Below are 18,461 nucleotides of genomic sequence, written 5' to 3' on the forward strand. Positions count from 1 at the left end.
AGACATAAAACTACATAAAAGTTGACATAAACATCCACCACAGCGGATTCCCCACATTCCTCACTGTGATGGAAGGCAATGAAGTCCAACTTTCTTCCTCTTTATTCTCCCACTGTCGGGGCAGTCGAACCATCTGCAGTCAGGGAGCTCGAAGCTCCCGAGGCCAGCGATCGAAGCCCCCATGTTGGGGTGTTCGTAGCTCCTGCGGCTTGGAGCTCCTGAAATCAGTCTCTAACCAGGGATCGCGAGACCCACGATGTTAAATCCGCAGGCTCCCGTGGTTGGAGCTCCCAAAGTCGGTCTTCAGCAAAGGCCGCCAGCTCCTCGATGTTAGGCTGCAGTGCAGACGGAGATGTAATATTGAAAAAAGTTGCATCTCCATTGAGGTAAAATATTTTTTTTAAGTTTTCCCCAAACCCCGTACCCCCCACATAAAACAAGTTAAAGAACATTAAAAACATACATTTAACACATACTAAAAAACACCAAAGAAGGAAGAGACAGGCGGACTCTTGGCGAGGCAGTCATTGCTGGCCCTACCCTGTGGTTGACTTGACTGTGGTGTGCAAAGTTCCTCATGTACATGGACAGAATATTAGCAGGCCAAGTGGGGAAGGGGAAGGTGAATGTCGTGAATGTCGGGACATGGTCTGGGGGGGGGGGGGGGGGGGGGGCGGGGCAGGGACACAATGGGTACAAGTGGTGGGGATCTGATAAGTAAGGGATGCGACAATGAGAACCATTCAAGGGAGCGATGGGAAGGCAGAACGTGATGGGAGTGGGGATGGGTAGTAGGTGGATAGAACCATGATGGGGGGGGATAGGAAAAGCATAATGGGGAGGTGAGATTATGGAACAAAAATGGGAGGACCTGGGGTGGATCAGAAGGAGAGAGAGGGGTATACAGGAAATAAGGGTCACCAAATCAGTGTTCACACCATTAGGGTGCTAGACTAGCCAGGCGGAAGATGAGGTGTTTATCTCATTTCCTCATCCCCCCTCAGTCCACCCATTACACGCGGGCCTCTGCCTCATCCTTCCTTCTTCCCTCTACATATTGGCTACCTTCCCTCTCACTCTTAGTTCTGATGCAGGGTCTCAAACCAATGTGTCGACGATTCCTTTCTCTCTACAGATGCGAGCGAGATTTCAGTGGGTCACAGAGCGCTTTGTTCTTTGGTCCTCATTCATACACCTGCAGTATCTTGTACCTCCGCAGTTATCAGCAACTTCTCTGGAGTTGAGCGTGAGGTCAAACCTAATATGCAAACCCAGGGTTGAGGATGGCAACTGCCAACATTGGATGGAATCTGCATGCACTATTAATTGATTGGGTTAATTGAACGACACAGCATGAAAAAAGGCACTTCGGCCCACCGTCGACCATCAATCACCCGTTTACACTAGTTCTATGTAATCCCACATTTGTATCCACTCCCTACACACTAGGGGCAATTTACAGAGGCCAATTAACCTACAAACCTGCACGTCTTTCGGATGTGGGCGAAAATCTGCATGGTCACAGGGAGACCATGCAAACTCCACGCAGGCAGCACCAGAGGTCAGGATTGAGCCCAGGTCTCTTGGCACTATGAGGCAGCAGCTCTACCAACTGCTCCATTGTGCCGTCCTCGACAGTTCCTCAAGGGAAAAGTGCTGAAGAAGCCGTTATCGTCCCACTGTTTTCACATCTTACAACATTTTCTAACAGATTTGATCATGCGTCTCCTTCCCACCTGCAGAACACAGCGCAACAAATCATCTCTGCTGTTGCATGCCTGTTAAGCCAAAAATAAATCAGAACAGCAAGGACACAACAAAGACAACGTGAATGCTTCTAAATGATTGAAAACAATTTTCTAGATGATTCAAACAGCCAGCGTCCACAGCAACGTAATATCCTTGTGTGTGTGTAGACTACTTTTAAATGCGACTGCATTTGACAAGGTAAGTTGAGCAAAGTTGAGGGACTGTGTTTCTCCATTTTACAAACAGTAATACTGATAATATCAGCACGTTGTGCCAACTTTCAGCTAAACAATGGAAGCAGTGTCATTTTGCCATCAGTGACTGCCCACTGAATCTGGGGAATAAATTTCCTCACTGCCAAGTCTCATGCAGTGCTTTGTTTTATTTACTCCAGAGCTGGCTACGCTCCTCGGGATGCGCTTCTAAGGCTGCATTGCATGCAGTGTAAAATGCATGTGTTTCTCTTTGAGTGTTTTACATGCAATTCAATGCAGATACACATGAAATGAATGTGATATGTTTAATTTATTATTGTTACATGCTATCCGACAGTGAAAAGATTTTACATGATGACGATCATGCCATCCACAGTGTACAGATACAGGATGAAGGGTATAACATTTAGTGCAAGATAATGTGTGCACTGGCATAAAAAAGGGGTGCATAACATATTCTGTATGATGGATGTGAGAAAGACAGGGACAAAAAGAGAGAGGGATGGTTGGATGTTAGATCTGGTGTCCGTCCAGCCCCTGTCTTTAGATTGAAACACTTTGACTTCCTCTGAATATTACATGACTGCCGTGTATTTAATATCTCTGCCCGACAGGCTGGGGGTTAAAATGCACATTATGGTCTGTCTGTTCTGCATTATGAGCTCCATTTCATGTCCGCACTTCTCATCTGCCCTCTAAAAAGCTGCAGGGATGCTCCACTGAAACTCAGCACCGTTCCCCATCCAGCTCTGAGCTGTGGTACTTTCCGCATTCTGCTTCTGCTAAGCGCTTCCCTTTTTTTTCTCTCTCTCTCTCACCCAGTGCAGAATCATTTGTCGGCACAAATGCTGAGAGCTGATTAATGAAGGGCGACGGGGTTTGGCAGGTTGGTGGTGTCTGCTTAAAAATTAATTCTCTCCGTTTCCAAGGTTGTGCTTAATGCTCTGCCTTCATCAGCCTGTTTTGTGTAACTGGATCTGTGTTGTCTTTGCAGCTGTATCTCCCTCGCTCTCTGCATTTCTCCCTTCCCTCCACGGGCAGAGAGGATGGCCTCAGCAGAGCCACTGAGTGCCCTCTCTCGGTGGTACCTCTACGCTATCCATGGCTATTTCTGTGAGGTGATGTTCACCGCAGCGTGGGATTTTGTGGTGCATTTCAACTGGAAGTTCCCTGGAGTCACCAGCGTCTGGGCCCTTTTCATCTACGGCACCTCCATGCTGATAGTGGAACGGATGTACCTCTACCTCAGAGACAGGTGCCGCACTTTCACCCGCTGTCTCATCTACACCATCTGGACCTATATCTGGGAGTTCTGCACGGGCTACGTGCTGCGCCAGTTTGACGCCTGCCCCTGGGACTACTCCCAGTTTGAGTTTGACTTTATGGGTCTGATCACCCTGGAGTATGCTGTGCCCTGGCTCTGCGCCTCCTTCATCATGGAGAAGCTGGTCATCAAGAACACCCTGCGCCTCCGCTTTGAGCCCCAACTCGATGCTGCCCTGGGCTCGCCGCGGCCAAGTGACGTCGTGACCAATGGCCACCTCAAATCTGACTGAACCCTCGGCTCCGGCGTTTGGAGTTGGCAACATTGTACTTTGAGCGATAAGGGGGTAGGTCGTGGGTGGGGATGGGACTGGCTCCACTCCCACCGGGAGGGATTCTCCCAGGACAGCCTTCTGGGAAGATCACACCAGGTAAGTTTCAGTTAATTCAGAGCCCAGCGGTGAGCCGGCAGTGCTTCCCGTCAACCACAAAACCCCGAGCTCTCGTGGCTGACGCGGAACAAACCTCGTCCAGGCTACCGAGTGTCTCAACTCAGGGACAGATCCGGACCAACCTTGAGGGTCAGGTGCTTGGGATGGGGAGATGATGCATTGTGTGGGGCGGCTGATTTCCAATAGCGGGGATGTCTCATCTAACATGGGACTGCTGGCAACCCAACCTCTCTCTCCCTTTCCCTCCACTTCTTACCCTTCCTCTCCCCCCCCCCCCCCCCCTTCCACCATCATCCTACACCTGCATTCTCCTCCCTCAGTCCCCATCTTTCCGTGCCCCCTCCCTCCCTTGCTCACCTTCACTGAACTTCTGGGAGAAATTGTTGTACAATCTAACTGTGCATGTTGTGTGTGGGGACTCGGGATTCTCTCAACATCAGGCTTTGAGCTCCAGAGATCCTAATATGCCCGGCACCAGTGACAAGACTGACCCATGCATCAGGCATCCAGGGATGAGAACAGGAGGGACCATGTCGGATCTGGTACATCTTCCCATACCAGATCCAGATCCTCTCTACACCCAACTGTATACACTGATGGGCAGATGTCTGTCATTATAAAATGGATACAGAGTAGCTGTTTGTAGGAGAGACACTCACGCAGGGATACAGTATGACAGGGTAATGGTCCATACCGTCAAACACAGTAACAATACTGGTGGGGCAGGTTTGTTACCATGCTACACTGCAGTACAATACTGTTGAGTTTGGGACAGTCGCTGAATAACTTTGGGATAACTAGTTGGGCACATGTTTCTGTATAACCATGGGGTACAATGTTCATAAGCTTGGGTCTGTCACTGTATGGATTGGGGGTGCAGTACAGACAAGGTAGGTATGTTACTGTATAATATTGGGGTACAATATTGATGCATTTGGATCCACTCCACAAAATTTCGGTATTCGGCCGATCGAGTCTGCTCCACCATGGAACAGACTCGATCGGCCGAATACCGAAATTTTGTTCCTATGTCTTATGGCATGGATCTGTCTGTATATAACACCAGGGATAGTGCAGGTGGGGATGTCTCTGTCACTATATAACAGTGGAGTACAGTATGGGTCGGGACGAGTCTGTCACTGTAAAACACTGAGGTACAATACAGGGGAGGCAGGACCATGATGTTATAACACTGGGGTACAGCACTAGTGGGAATGGGTCTGTCGCTGTATAACACTGGGGGACAGTAGTCTTTGGGACTGCTCTGTAACTGGAAAATGTAGGTAATGCAGTCTTGGGGGGGGACGGGACTATCACTGTATTTCATTAGGGTACAGTACTGGTATTGATGTGTCTGCCACTGTATAACTCGGAGCAGAGCTCTGGAAAAGAGCATGAGAGACATGGAAAGTGGACCAATGTAGGCACAGTAACTGGGGCTATTGAAAGGCTAGTGTGTGGGACCATGAACGGGTGAGGAAAGAGGAGACATTGAAGTGGAAATGACAGGTCTGGGAGTGGTACAGTGAAGGAAGTGGGGGGGAAATGAGGAGTCGGTGCGAGGGGCAGTGAGATGTCAGTGAGAGGATGTGGAATGGTCAGTGAGTGTTGGAGCTATGACATGGGGTGAGTAGGGCAGTGAGAGGGGGTGAGTGGGGTAGTGAGGTGGGAGAGCGTGTGGCGGAGAGTGGGGCAGTGAGGTTGGGGCGAGTATGTCAGTGAGGGAAACTAAGGGGAGGCCAAGTATGGAAGAGCAGGAATTATGCCTTTGTGTCTTTGGATATACGTGGTTAAAGATAAAATAGGGTTGTTGTGAGTGGAGGGGTGTTTGGTGTTTTAAATTCTGCCCAACCTGCATAAAATTGTGCACCACTGGAATGTCCAAAGATTGCAGAATAAGCAGGACTTACCTGGACAAACAAGATGCAATCCCATTGAAATGTGAAGGTTTTTTTACTGGGATTGAATGATCTTTCACTTGGCTAGGGTGTCTCGAACCAAGGGTCGCAGGTTCCAAAAAAGGTAATCAGTGATTCACAGTAAAAGTAATATGACATTTCATCCAATTCAGGAATAAGCCCTTCAGCACTTTGTGTCTGTTGAAGGCTGATCTTCTACCTCACAATCATTTTTTTTTGTTGTGAATCCCATGTGAAGGTGTGTGGGGACTCAGTTGCTGAGTATATTCAAAGCAGGCTGATAGACTTTTGGATATTAAGGAAATCAAGTGATATGGGATTCATCGTGAAAAGTGGCTCTGAGGTTGACGATTAGCCTTCAGCAGAGGCACAAGGTGCTGGATGGCCTATTGCTAGTATGAAGAAAGATTCGGACCCAAAACATTGTCAGTCCATTTCCCTCCACAGATGCTGCCTGACCAACTGAGTTCCTCCAGTACTTTGTACTTTACACTTACTCCTTGTTCTTAATGGAACTGTTGAGGCTAGTGTTGCTGCGGGAGGGTGTAGTTACCAATCTGGGAGGGATAATGTGGTGGGTGAAAGCGAGGAGCAAGGGAAGTAGGACATGCAGAGGTAGGTTTGCCAAACATTCAATTTGGATGAGACCTCCCTTGCTTACACTGGAAATTGGCTGCTCAGCACAATGACGTTAGGTGTTGCCCATTTTCCTCTATATACAACATCATGGGGACTGAGTGGCGGGCTGATCTGGAGCTGAATTGATTCTGGGACACTTTGCTGTTGTGAGTTTCCCAACAGACGTAAGGGCACAGATATTGTGGATCAGTGACAAACACTGCCTTCTCACTGTTGACTGAATTAACTGGAACCCATCAACATGATCCTCCCAACAGGCAATTCTGGGAATGCCGGGATCCCCGCTGGCAAAGCCAATGGAGCCCGGGCTGATGTCAACAAGCTTTATTATGGCAGCGATGCTTGCCCAGGGCAATAAGTACCACCTATGACCTACCCCTTTCGTTTAAAGCACTTTATAGTCAACTGGAATGCAGTGAGAATGACAATTTTTGATTTTATTTGCATTCACTGGAGAACCAGCAAAGATCAAGAACATATTTCTTCCCAAGCTTGTGGCTCAAGCTCCATGGACTATATGCCTGAGTCAAGAAAATTACAAGAAAAACAGCTATCCTGTATCGATCTCATGCAAAGCAGTCTCCTTCACTAAGGAATAAAGAAAATACCTTATAATAAGGGACCGTTGGCCACCCCACTCTGCTTTCTCTGTTTAAAATGGTCGATCAATGTTGCAATGTATAATCAGAGCCTAATACTCACATTTGAAGATTCCTGCCGGATTAGAATCGGTATCTGTGATACCTGGGATTTAAAACTGCAGCTGGTCAAATCCAGCCAGGATAGGAATGGGTGCCAACCACATCCAACACCACCAGTCCCAATCTCCACCACTATGCCACCTCTCTCTATGGCCTTTGGTGAATGGTTTCAAGTGAGACTTAATATCTGGCAGAATTCACAGCGTAAAGGTGGTTCAGAAAATAATTTTAAAATATCTCAGGACTTGTGGGATTCGAGTGCTTATTAGGTGATGTATATTTTTGGAAAGATGAGACTATGCCAATTGAAGTCTTTCTAACCTCAAGCACAACTTTAACGATGGGGCCTAGAAATTTCTTCATACAACTCAAAACAAAAAGTACTGTGAAGGTGAAAACAAAATGGAGCAATTCTGTGCTCATTTCTGGGTGACAATACCTGTCAGGAAATTTGATTCCTGACTTCCCGGTGAGGTTTCTGTTCACACGAGCATCTTCCAGAGTCAAACTTTCCCAAATGAGGCAAGCAGTCATGCAACAGTCTAAATTCATCTCCAATGTGACTTACAAGCTCTCTGATCTGAAATTTGGCAGTTCTTATAGGTTTTACTAACTGGTTTATCTTGAAAATGAGCCACTGAAAGGGCTAATGTAACATTGCCCTTGCCTTTGTCCTCAGTAAGATCTGGGAGCTTCTACAACCTTGAACCTCACCCGTGGGCTGGACTACTCTGTCCACGGAGCTCAGGGTCATGATCACCAACAGCTTCCTAGTCTCAGGAACATTCCAAGCTAATGCTTCTGCTCTCAGCCACATCTCACTGCTTGCTGCTCCTGGTTGCATTATGAAGTTTATTTAAATTCCATGCTGAAGGGGAGAATCACAACAATATGGAAACTTATGAAAGAAAAGGCCAGTTATCCCTTTATGTTTGTGCTGGTTAGAAGGAGACTGGTCCCACCATCGAGCACTGGGATCAGACCTTACAAGTCACAGTACTCCAAGAACACATCAAAGTACTGTTTCAATGTGATAAGGGTTTCTGCTTCTATCAATCTTCCTGGCAGTGTGTTCCAGAATCCACCCTCTCTCCGGTTCTCCTACCAATTACTTGAAATCTATGCTATTTGTTTTTTTTAATGAAAGAAATAGATCCTGATTATTTTAAGAAGACTGCTCGTTATTTTATTTATCTCAATTCGGTTCCCCCCCGAGATTCTTTAGTTCCAAAGCAAACAACTGGAGTTTATCCAAGCATAGCTTGCAGCTACAATTTTCCAGTGTTGGACACATCCCCGTAAATCTGCTCTGTGCCCTCTCCAGGCAACCCCACCTTTCCTGTGATGTGATCAGAACTACAGTATATCTAGTATACTTCATCTGTCGGTTCTTTCTGCGCACAGAAACAGGCAGTGCAGGCATAGGCATTTTGCCTGCATTGCAGGCTTTCCTAAACTGCAGGTAGTCAGTGATTCTACTTGCGTTTGTATTGAATCCTTACTTGTGTTGATGTCCTACCAGCTGTAGCTCTTGACAGGATATCTGTGGTCCCTTGCACTAAGAGAGTACCTCTTCTTTTCATGAGTCTGTTTGGGTCCTTTTGATTCTCGACAGCACCCTCCAAGAGTCATAGTCACAATCATAGAGAGATACAGCATGGAAACAGGCCCTTCAGCCCACCGAATTTGTGCCGACTGTCCACCACACATTTACACTATTCCTACATTAATCCTTTTTTTATTCCGCTCTGCATTCTGATCAATTTCCCCCAGATTATACACTACAGGCAATTCACAGTGGCTAATCAACGTAACAACCTGCATGTCTTTTGGATGTGGGATGAAAGAGACAACATGCAAACACCACCCTGGAAGGTTAGGAATGAACCTGGGGTTTCTGGCTCACTGAGGTAGCAGCTCTCCTAGTTTCACCACTGTCAGTCACATCACCCATTCATTAAGCAGAAACATTCTTTCAGCAGGAAAAAATGTTGTTTTTGTTGCCATGTCTCTTTAAGAGCTGGTTGCCAAGGTCGCAGCAGCAAGACTAAATGTCGGCGTAAGTGAGAAATAGTTCAGGAGTTGTACCAAGCTGAACTGACACAATGTGTTCTGTTACGTTGCAATTGAAGTTGCAATCTCAATGAAACTTTTAGAACCAGTGTCAGAATAACTCTGTTCTTCTGTCTTAAAAATGTGGTAAAACAATTTAGCGGCCGCAGTTTCAGCATATTTGAGTGTAGGCCTCGGGGAATGCTCCACTGTTGGCTTTCAAATGAGATTAAATCAGAGTCTTGTCTGCCTCGGCATAAAATATTCCATGGTGCTATTTAAGGCTGAGCGGCAGTGTTCTTCACGGTGCCCTGGTCCGTATCTTAGCATCGAACAAACTCACTTCAACAAAATTATCTGGTCATAACCACTTACAGTTTGTCACATTTTGTTTGTAAAATGGCTGCCACATATCCTAATCATAGCAATGGCCATGCTTGAAAAAAGAAGAGGGGTTTCATATAGCTTAATAGTTACTAGAAGAGGTACATTTCTTAGACTCAATTTCCTTACAATAGATCAATCTTCTTAAATTGTTTCAAAGAATTTGATAGGAACATAAGGAAGAATTATTTCTTCTACTGAGGCAGTAAATCATGACTAGCATTTTAATTTCTTTGTTCAAGGGATGCAGACGTCACTGGTTATGCCAGCATTTACTGTCCATCTGCAATTGACCATAAACTGAGGAGACAGTTGTGAGTGAACCATGTTGACTGGTTTAGACAACAGAGTGAGTCTGTTCCCATTGATTCATGGATGTGGCCTTGTGGCTTTAAACTTTGGGCAAAATATACAATGGGGATGTTAGGATAAACTCATCTTTAAATACAGCAGACAGTTAAGATCTGGAACTCACTGCCTGCAGGGATGGTGGAAAAAGAATCAAAGTTCCCACAAGGGATTGGGGAAATGGGGTCGAGAGGATCGTTGTTGGGCGAAGTAACATCCTTCTCTGTCCTAACAATTATATGATTCAGGATACCTCCCCGAGCAAATGATCAAATCTCACTCAACAAAGTTGCTGCATTTTATTTCTTTGCCTCATGAAGTCACACGCAACTCTCTACAAACACTCCATCATTCTATCTCATCAACCCTCAGCCTTCACGTCACATTTTCATGATGCAATCTCTGAGCTTGGGTTGAGTCCTTGAGCACCTTTGGAGTGAATCCTTTGGAGGACCGCATCACTGCCCATCCTCATACAGCACCGGTAAATTAGTAATTGTTCTCCCATCATAAGGCTGCAGAACTGACATACCTAGACCTTTAGCTTGTCAGAGAAACCCGACAACACAGTGTGTTCACATTTCATTTTAAAGGGCCATAATTTCTGGTGGTTGTCTCTTGTCAGAGCAGGAGATATTCTTGTGACACAATAAGCTATTGTGCCATGTGGTGTCTTGAGTAGTTATTAACTCCATGGAAGAGGAATCTTTGCCCAATGGAATAAAATCAGTACTGGAACTGAGTGGGTCAGTCTGAAGAAGGGTCCCGACTTGAACCATTCTGTCCATTTCCCTTCACAGACGTTGCCTTATCCGTTGAGTTTTTTACTCATGATTCCAGCATCTGCAGTCTCTTGTGTATCCTTTGCCCAATGGAGATTTTTCACTTTTTACTCACTGTGCTATGTCCTCCCCAAAAGCTAAGTGGATGACTATGCAGCAGCAGATAATGAGGGATGCTCTAAAGATGTGTTCGATGGCAAGCCGACACAGCTGAAGGTATTTCATAAGCTAAGCAAAGAGGCTGCTTAGGTTTTCTGGGCTTGCCTTCTGCTCAGAATTCAATACAGCTTCTAAACCGAATTAGATTTAGCCAAGCTGCCTCTCTAGCTGGATCGATTGTGACAATTAATCATTCTCAGGCTGATTTTTAATTTGATCTGCAGAGCGTCTGCAATGACGTGAGCTCATGCACTCTGGGGATACAGCTGTGAGATAGAATTGGGATGAAGTCATTACTCTGGGCAGAAGCTGTATCCCTGACTTTAGAGCGACTTAATTCCCAAAGAGCATTCACAGGAACAAATCAAGAACAAATTATTCACGTAGAAATAGTCCTATTGATTCTGTGTCAGTGTTCTTGGTTTACACTTACCATCCTCCCAGCCCTTATCATCAATCTTTGTCAGCAGACTGTTCGGTTTTGTTTGCCCTTATTTGCTTAACCGCTTCCACCTTAAATGCACTGAGGGAATTCACTTTGTAATTCATTTGTGGGATGCAGGCAAGGCCAGCTTCTGTTGACCACCTCTAATAACCATTGAGTGGTGGGTGATAACTGGTATCTTGAATCCTTGCAATCTTTGTTGTACCGGCTCCCACTGTGCTGTTGGCTCAGACGTTTCAGGATTTTAACCCAGCAATATGACACATTTCCATGTTGGAATTGCATGACTGTCTCTCAGAACACAATGCACTAAATCAGACAGTTTTTGGCCTCACACCACCAAACATCAGGCAGCCAGCTGTTGCCTTGTTTTGGTTAAAATAGCAATATCTGGATGGTTTGAGGGAACCAGAATGTGTGCCCTTGCATCTGACGAGGAAGTGTGTAGAGACAGCACTGTTGGTTGAAAGGGTGTGTTACAGAAAACTCTAAAAGGTTGTATGGATTTTACAGCAGCCTAAACTGGAGTCTTAAACATAGGTTTCAGTAAATCCCACCCACTTCACATAAATTAAAATGCTGTCAATCAGACACTGCAGCCTAGTGTGGTCAAAATTCAATCGCTGTCCAGCCATAGGCATGACTGAGGCCACATAGTTTTAGCCATATGTATTAATTTTTGTCTCCTTTCCTTGGGCAGTCTCTCAGGTTGGTGACAATTTTGCTACCACTGTTTCCATGGGTCTTAAGATGACTGATGAGCCTAGTATGTTGTTTGCATTCCTTCCATCTTGCTCACAACTCGTGGCTCAGTGTTCTCTAGGCCATCCTGAATGCTCTTTGCCCATTTTGGGTAGTCGTGGTCCGTGGATTCCCACCAGTTGGCGGGACGTTTTCCTTTTCTCAGGGAGACCCTGTGAACATCATTGAACCTTAGTCTCGGGTCTGCAGTCATCTCTTATTGCGACAGAGATTTATAGGGTGTCTGTTTTAGGAGTCTGTTGTCAGAAATGTGAATGATATGGTCTACTCACTGGAGCCAACTAAGTCTAATTGGGGCTTCAGTACTGGAGATGTTGGCCTGGGTGAGGACACCGACATTGGGTTACTTCCCCAGCCAGTGCATTTGGAGATTTTTGTAAAGATAGCATTGGTGCTAAATCTCCGATGTTTTGAGGTACTCCAACCTGTATGTATCACTGCTGCCTGCTAAACCACAAGCCTTGTGCCAGATTTTAGGTCTTATTCTTTAAACATTCTGTTCCTCAAAGAGCCAAAATCTTCTACTGTTGCACTGAAGGCATGAGTATGTTTCAATGTTAATGTATGCCTGCACTGAAAATCTGCCTTACACCCAATATACTGTTTGGCAATCGTAATAGACTAGCGTCTATTTCTGAGAGAATTTCTGAATAGAAAATATACAATTGGCCACCTCTGGATTCTGATTTAGTCATATGTGGCAAGTGGCTCCTGTGCTCCGGGGGTAAAGACTGCAAGTTTGACACAAAAACAAAACTTTGTCCCTTTGTGGGATCTACAAAGGAAAATAGATGTGGAGCAAATAAATTAGGCATTGAATTGTTTTGAAATGTTTCTTTATGCCTGTAACTATAATTAACTTGAAATTGGGGCTGTAGTGTTGCCTTTGTGAAAGCCCCGGCATCTTTTGGTCGGTCTAGTTTTTGTCTAACATCAAGAAGTGATGGACATTATTAGCAAGGAGCTGAAGGTGCTGCCTGATGTCTAAAAGAGCCTGCAGGATGATATCCTATCCAACTGACCGGGGCCACTGTGAAAGATGTCTGCAAGCCCAGCGAGGTCGGCAAATGCAAAATGTTCATCGCCAATCTGGACAAAGTGCTCAACCTGCTGCTAAACCCGCTGATTGACCTTGACATCCTGGTGGACTGCGCTTCTCTGGACATGTGGGTATGTGGCTTTGTGTCTATCCATCCTCTGAAACCATCTTACATGAGGACAAGTGAAAGTCTCAGTATCATTAGTTGGGGCAGTTGTTAAGGCAGTGGAATGGTACTGCAGAGGCATGACCAATATTGCTCAACCTCCATTACAACTGTTTACCCATTTTAATTAAATATTGAATGTCTGCGAAATAGCTGGATGTGAAATAGCTGCTTTCAGTAAAAGTGAATGTGAAGGTGTTAGACTGTCATAACAACCCAACTGGTTCATTAATGTCCTTTAGGAAACATAGCTTGTTATCCACATCCAGTCCCACACCAATGTATCAGAAATGGTCTTTGAGTTGTAGTCATGGTTCAATATGAAGGCATCATAAAGGCATGGACAATTACCTCAGTAACTCCCCAAAAATGTCTGATCATTTACATTACCATTTGTAGTTCACAAATTATAGTTACCTGATGAACATCTTATACTATAGATGTTAACTTCAGCTCCTGTTTATAATAATTTTCACTATCCATTAAATTATTAACTAATATTGAATATTAATTGAAATTATACCAGATGTAACTGTGGTTTGTGGTCCCGATGCCTCGAGAGTGTAAATGACAATTCAATTTATTTCAAAATACACTGAAATTATTTACAACTATGAACATCAGAGATAGAAGTGAAATCTGGATCAGTGGTAGAGATACTTTCATCTTAGTGTTGTTAGTGTAAGTTATCTACCACCAAAATCCCACGAACAAAATGGGGGCACCTTCTGGAGAGCTCTGGATAAAAGTGAACTGGATATTGGACATCTAGTTTGCATCAAAGTTGCAAAGATCATTTATGGCCGAGAATGGTTCTCAGTGAGTTAATCAGCTTTTGCACTGGGCAAACAGATATCAGTGGGGGCTCAGTATTTAAGCACAAGGTTTATAATGTGTTTTTTTTTTGGTTACAGTGAATTCTTACTCAATCACAAAAAGCTCCTTTAAAAAATTCAAGAAAAGACTTCAGGAGTGAAGGGAACATGGATGTATTCGATGTGTTTTCAAACTACCTGAAAGCGGACGTTCCTTGGTGAAATTGCCTGATCATGGAGAAGATGAACCTGGACAAAGATTAGGCTGAAAAGCTGAAGTTCCAGCTGGAGCAACTGCCTGCAGGCAGCGAACCAAAGCAACGAACTGAAGGAGTTATCATAACCAGATGTTGAGATGGTCATCGGGATTACCTCTCCTAATTCTGTTTAAGAAGGAACTGCAGATGCTGGAAAATCGAAGGTACACAACAATGCTGGAGAAACTCAGCCGGTGCAGCAGCATCTATGGAACGAAGGAAATAGACAACGTTTCGGGCCGAAACATTGCCTATTTCCTTCGCTCCATAGATGCTGCTGCACCCGCTGAGTTTCTCCAGCATTTTTGTGTACCCTCTCCTAATTCTGTTGGTTTGTGTGGTAATAGTAGATCTGTCCACCGAGGAAGCTGAGCACAAGAAGAATTGAGGCTTTTGGTTTGAAATTAAATGTTCTATGGATAAATTAGATCTATCATTATTATTTTAAGATATTTATACTTCTGGGTGCCCAAGATTGGAGTGTATTGGTCAAAGAAAAGTATGCACAAACTTGAATTGTTTCTTTGGAGCTTAGGAGGCTGAGGGGTGACATTATAAAATGATTTAAAATTATGAGGCATAGATAGGGTAGATGATCTACATCCCAGGATGGAAATGTAAAATATCAGAGAGTATAGGGTAAAGGTGAGAGGGGGTGAGTTGAAAGAGTTTGTGCAAGGAAAGTTTTTTCTTTGCACAAAGCGTGAAATGCACTGTCAGATGGGGTGGTAGAAGCAGATACGATAGCAACATTTAAGGTGAATTTGGACAGATACATGAACTGGCAGGGAATTGAGAGATACACACCATGTGTAGCCGGATGAGATTAGTTAGATTGGGAGCTTGGTTGGCACTAACATGATGAACAGTACTGTGCTATAGACATCCTGTGCTGTTCTATGCTCTTTCTACATTCTAATCATAGACACTTAATACTCTGCTTCCTAACTAATGCTCCTAACCCACTATTTGCTCTGAAAGTAATGCAATAAAAAAAGATACTGCTTCTTGGCTGGCATGGAACGAATATCAAATACTTTGTCACTCTGTCCCCCTTATTGGTACAGATTATTTAAAATCTATAGTTATATTTGGGTCCAGTCACTGGAACAGTCAAAATTGGATGAGCTTTATTTTTTATTTCTTGATTTATCTCGAACAGAGCAAATAATGTGTGTAAAACAGCAGATGTTCGAGCCTTTTGCATGACTAAATGATCTTTCCTTCTGTGCTGCAGGCTCCATGTTTAGCTTTTGGACTTGCATTTTAAATCGCCAGAGAAAAGCTTTGCCTTGATGAAAATTGGACAAGTATTGTGCCTCAAAATGGTTCTGCTTTCATCTATCAATATTATTTCATCTTAATAAAGAGTAAAATATCTAATCAACTGTGGTAAGAGTGATCACATAACCACTGACTACAACCAAATATTGCATAAGAGTTCCTTATTGTATACCTATTTCCTTCGCTCCATAGATGCTGCTGCACCCGCTGAGTTTCTCCAGCATTTTTGTGTACCATTGTATAAGATCATTTGTTTTCAGTTTTGCCAGTTATATGGACAGGTATTGGGAAACATTTTCCAGAAATGTTGAGCTTTCAAATTCCTTGTGACTCTTCAATAATGGATGTCGCTGGCCATTTGTGCAGTGGAGTGAACTGCTCATTTGTGGAAGAAATTTCTGGAGCCATTCAGCAAACAGCAAGCTTCACAAGCTCCAAGCTTGTGTGTTAGTTGAATGACCTTAGATTTTTTGCCAATCTAAGAGGAGAGAACACAAAAAAAGCACCTCACAGTTTTCAAAGGACAACGAAATAAGACAAATGGCAGACTTGTTAAACTCAGTTGAGCATTTTTTTGTGAGTAGACTTCAGTCAACATTGGTGCCTTTTCTCTCACAAACCCTTTGGGTCAGTCACTTCCTACTGTGTTCACTTAACATTGGCTGTGATGGAAGGTGCTCTCAGCCGCAGAAATGTAGGCGGCTGTGATCTCTTACATGATCTGTTCATCACTAAAGGTACTCAACGTATTATCCTCAGAAACTTATGTAATAGGTGAAAGGAGATCGAGCCACAATATCATCTTCTCACTTTGGTTGAGCAATAAATAGAAGTGGTATATGCAAATGTTTTGCTCGTCTGCCTAAAAGTCATGCTACCCTTCCCCCATATCATCTCTGACACCCATCACCGTCAGCAATACGCACCACCCTCTTTGATCATTTGCCCACCAATGACGTCCTTGATGCTCTCTCTCATGACCACTCGTGCATTATTCCTCCACAGTTAAAACAATTTACCTTCTTCACATTATTTCTTCTACAAAGTGAACCACCATCTCAGTGACCTCCGCAGCCTACTGACCCAATCATCCCCACACTCACAACCACCCTACAGAACACTTTCCTTGCACTTCTATAGCTCACTTCCCACACCACATTATTTTTCCCACCCAACTCCAATCCTCGACTCACATCCGCCATGATTCCATATTCTGCAATGGCAGAAATAAACTTTAAGATTTAATCTTACGATGCCATTTCTACTGCAGAGGAAAATTTAGGCCTGGTACACAATAGAATATACAAGCCGGGTGTAAGTGAGATGGTAACGTTGAGTGCTGTACCAAACTCGCATGGGTCCTCACGCTGCATCGGTTCTTCAGGTCTTTGTAACTGATTTGTTCCAGTTTCTCAGCCATTATATTAAATATTTATGCTTAACAGGTAAACCATTTTCTTTGAAGATAGACACAAAATGCTGGAGTAACTCAGCGGGACAGGCAGCATCTCTAGATTCCCTCGCCCCTGACTCTCAATCTGAAGAAGGGTCTCGACCCGAAACGTTACCCATTCCTTTTCTCCATAGATGCTGTCTGTCCCGCTGAGTTATTCCAGCTTTTTGTGTCTATCTTCGGTTTAAACCAGCACCTGCAGTTCCTTCCTACATTGCGACATGAGCAAGTTTGATTTATGCTCGGTGAGTTCAGAAATCATGAAACACAGAATTCTTTGTTCATTTCAGTCCATTTTTAAATTCATCAGGAGCTATGTTATTTGTTTCCAGAATTCTGTTTGCAAACTGATCGAAATCTTCAGCAATAAAATTGCAGTTTGTTTACAGAATTCTGAAATTAAGTTTATTAAAGTGGAAAGGACCAGGAGAATTTTTAAGAGGTGAAAACATTGAAATTAGCAGACTGGGTTTAAAGATTGGAGCAGTGAAAGAATAGTTCATTTAATAAGATTGTGAGATTATTAACTAACTATAAAGAGAGGTTTTAATAATATTCCATAACTTGATAAGTAAAAATGAATAAATAAGTAAACTAAATTAACTTGGAATCAGCAGTGATATTCACAGCAAGCACAAAGTAAAACAGCCCAACGCTGAAAGACTGGAAAGTTGGTTTGAAATCTAGCTGTATATCAGGCACACTTTTGGGTTGCATAATGGCGCAGCAGTAGAATTTTTGCCTTACAGCGCCTGAGACCTGGGTTCAATCCTGACTACAAGTACTGTCTCTACGGAGTTTGTGTGTTCTCCCCGTGACTGCGTTGGTCTTCTCTGGGTGCTCTGGTTTCCTCCCACAAGCCAAAGATGTACAGGTTTGTAGGTTAACTGTCTTCCGTAAAAACTGCAAATTGTCCCTAGTGTATAGAATAATGTTAGCGTACGGGGATTGCTGGTCAGCACGGACTCGGTGGGCCGAAGGGCCCGTTTCGGCGCTGTATCTCTAAACTAAACTAAACTTGCATTCCTTAAGATAGGTTTTGAAGATAGAACCTGTTTGAACAATATGTGGACCACCCATTCTGCCACAACAGCATCACCTTCAAACTACATATCTACACCACCACAGTTCATCCCTTATTCACCTATGCACAAGAGAAAAAAATCCTGCTTTACGCAACCTTTGCTCACAATTTAACGGTCTTACCTTCCATGGCATTCAGGTGAATCTGCATTTCACCTCTCCAAAGCTAATGTATTCTTCCTCAGACATGCTGCTCAAAAATAACTTATTACTTCAGATGTGGTTTGACTAGAGATGTGTACAACTTTAATTTTTTTACTCTTTTGTCGTTCAGCCCAGACTTCAAGTGAGCATCTTGTAATCGAATTTCAATTCCCTTCACATCAATTAAACAGACCCCTGAAAGCAGAAAACGTTTAACTAGTGACAATGAAGATGTGGTTGGATATGAACAAGCATTGCATTTTGGAGGGGAGGTTACTGCTCTTGTTCATTTATATGATGGCTTATTACCACTGTTAAGTAAAGAGGTGTTTTATGTAGAATTAATTCAC

At 43.9% G+C, this 18,461-nt stretch overlaps 1 protein-coding gene and 1 long non-coding RNA gene across 2 annotated transcripts in view; one reads left to right on the forward strand and one right to left on the reverse strand.

The window, feature by feature from the left end:
- LOC129700466 (uncharacterized) overlaps positions 1 to 18,461 on the reverse strand; it is a 28,731-nt gene continuing 10,270 nt past the window's right edge. Inside the window, exons 3-4 of the long non-coding RNA XR_008724063.1 lie at positions 18,091 to 18,306; positions 1 to 335 (exon numbers count right to left, since the gene is read on the reverse strand). This is a non-coding gene — a long non-coding RNA (uncharacterized LOC129700466). The remainder of the gene's footprint in view (positions 336 to 18,090; positions 18,307 to 18,461) is intronic.
- Positions 729 to 15,534, forward strand: LOC129700465 (transmembrane protein 229B-like). The gene is made up of 2 exons (XM_055640973.1): positions 729 to 13,040; positions 13,990 to 15,534. Exon 1 carries the CDS (start codon positions 3,011 to 3,013, stop codon positions 3,518 to 3,520), a length of 510 nt encoding a protein of 169 aa, XP_055496948.1. The 5' UTR covers positions 729 to 3,010; the 3' UTR covers positions 3,521 to 13,040; positions 13,990 to 15,534.

This window comes from Leucoraja erinacea, chromosome 9 (genome assembly GCF_028641065.1).
Source record: "Leucoraja erinacea ecotype New England chromosome 9, Leri_hhj_1, whole genome shotgun sequence".
NCBI classification, from domain to species: domain Eukaryota; kingdom Metazoa; phylum Chordata; class Chondrichthyes; order Rajiformes; family Rajidae; genus Leucoraja; species Leucoraja erinaceus.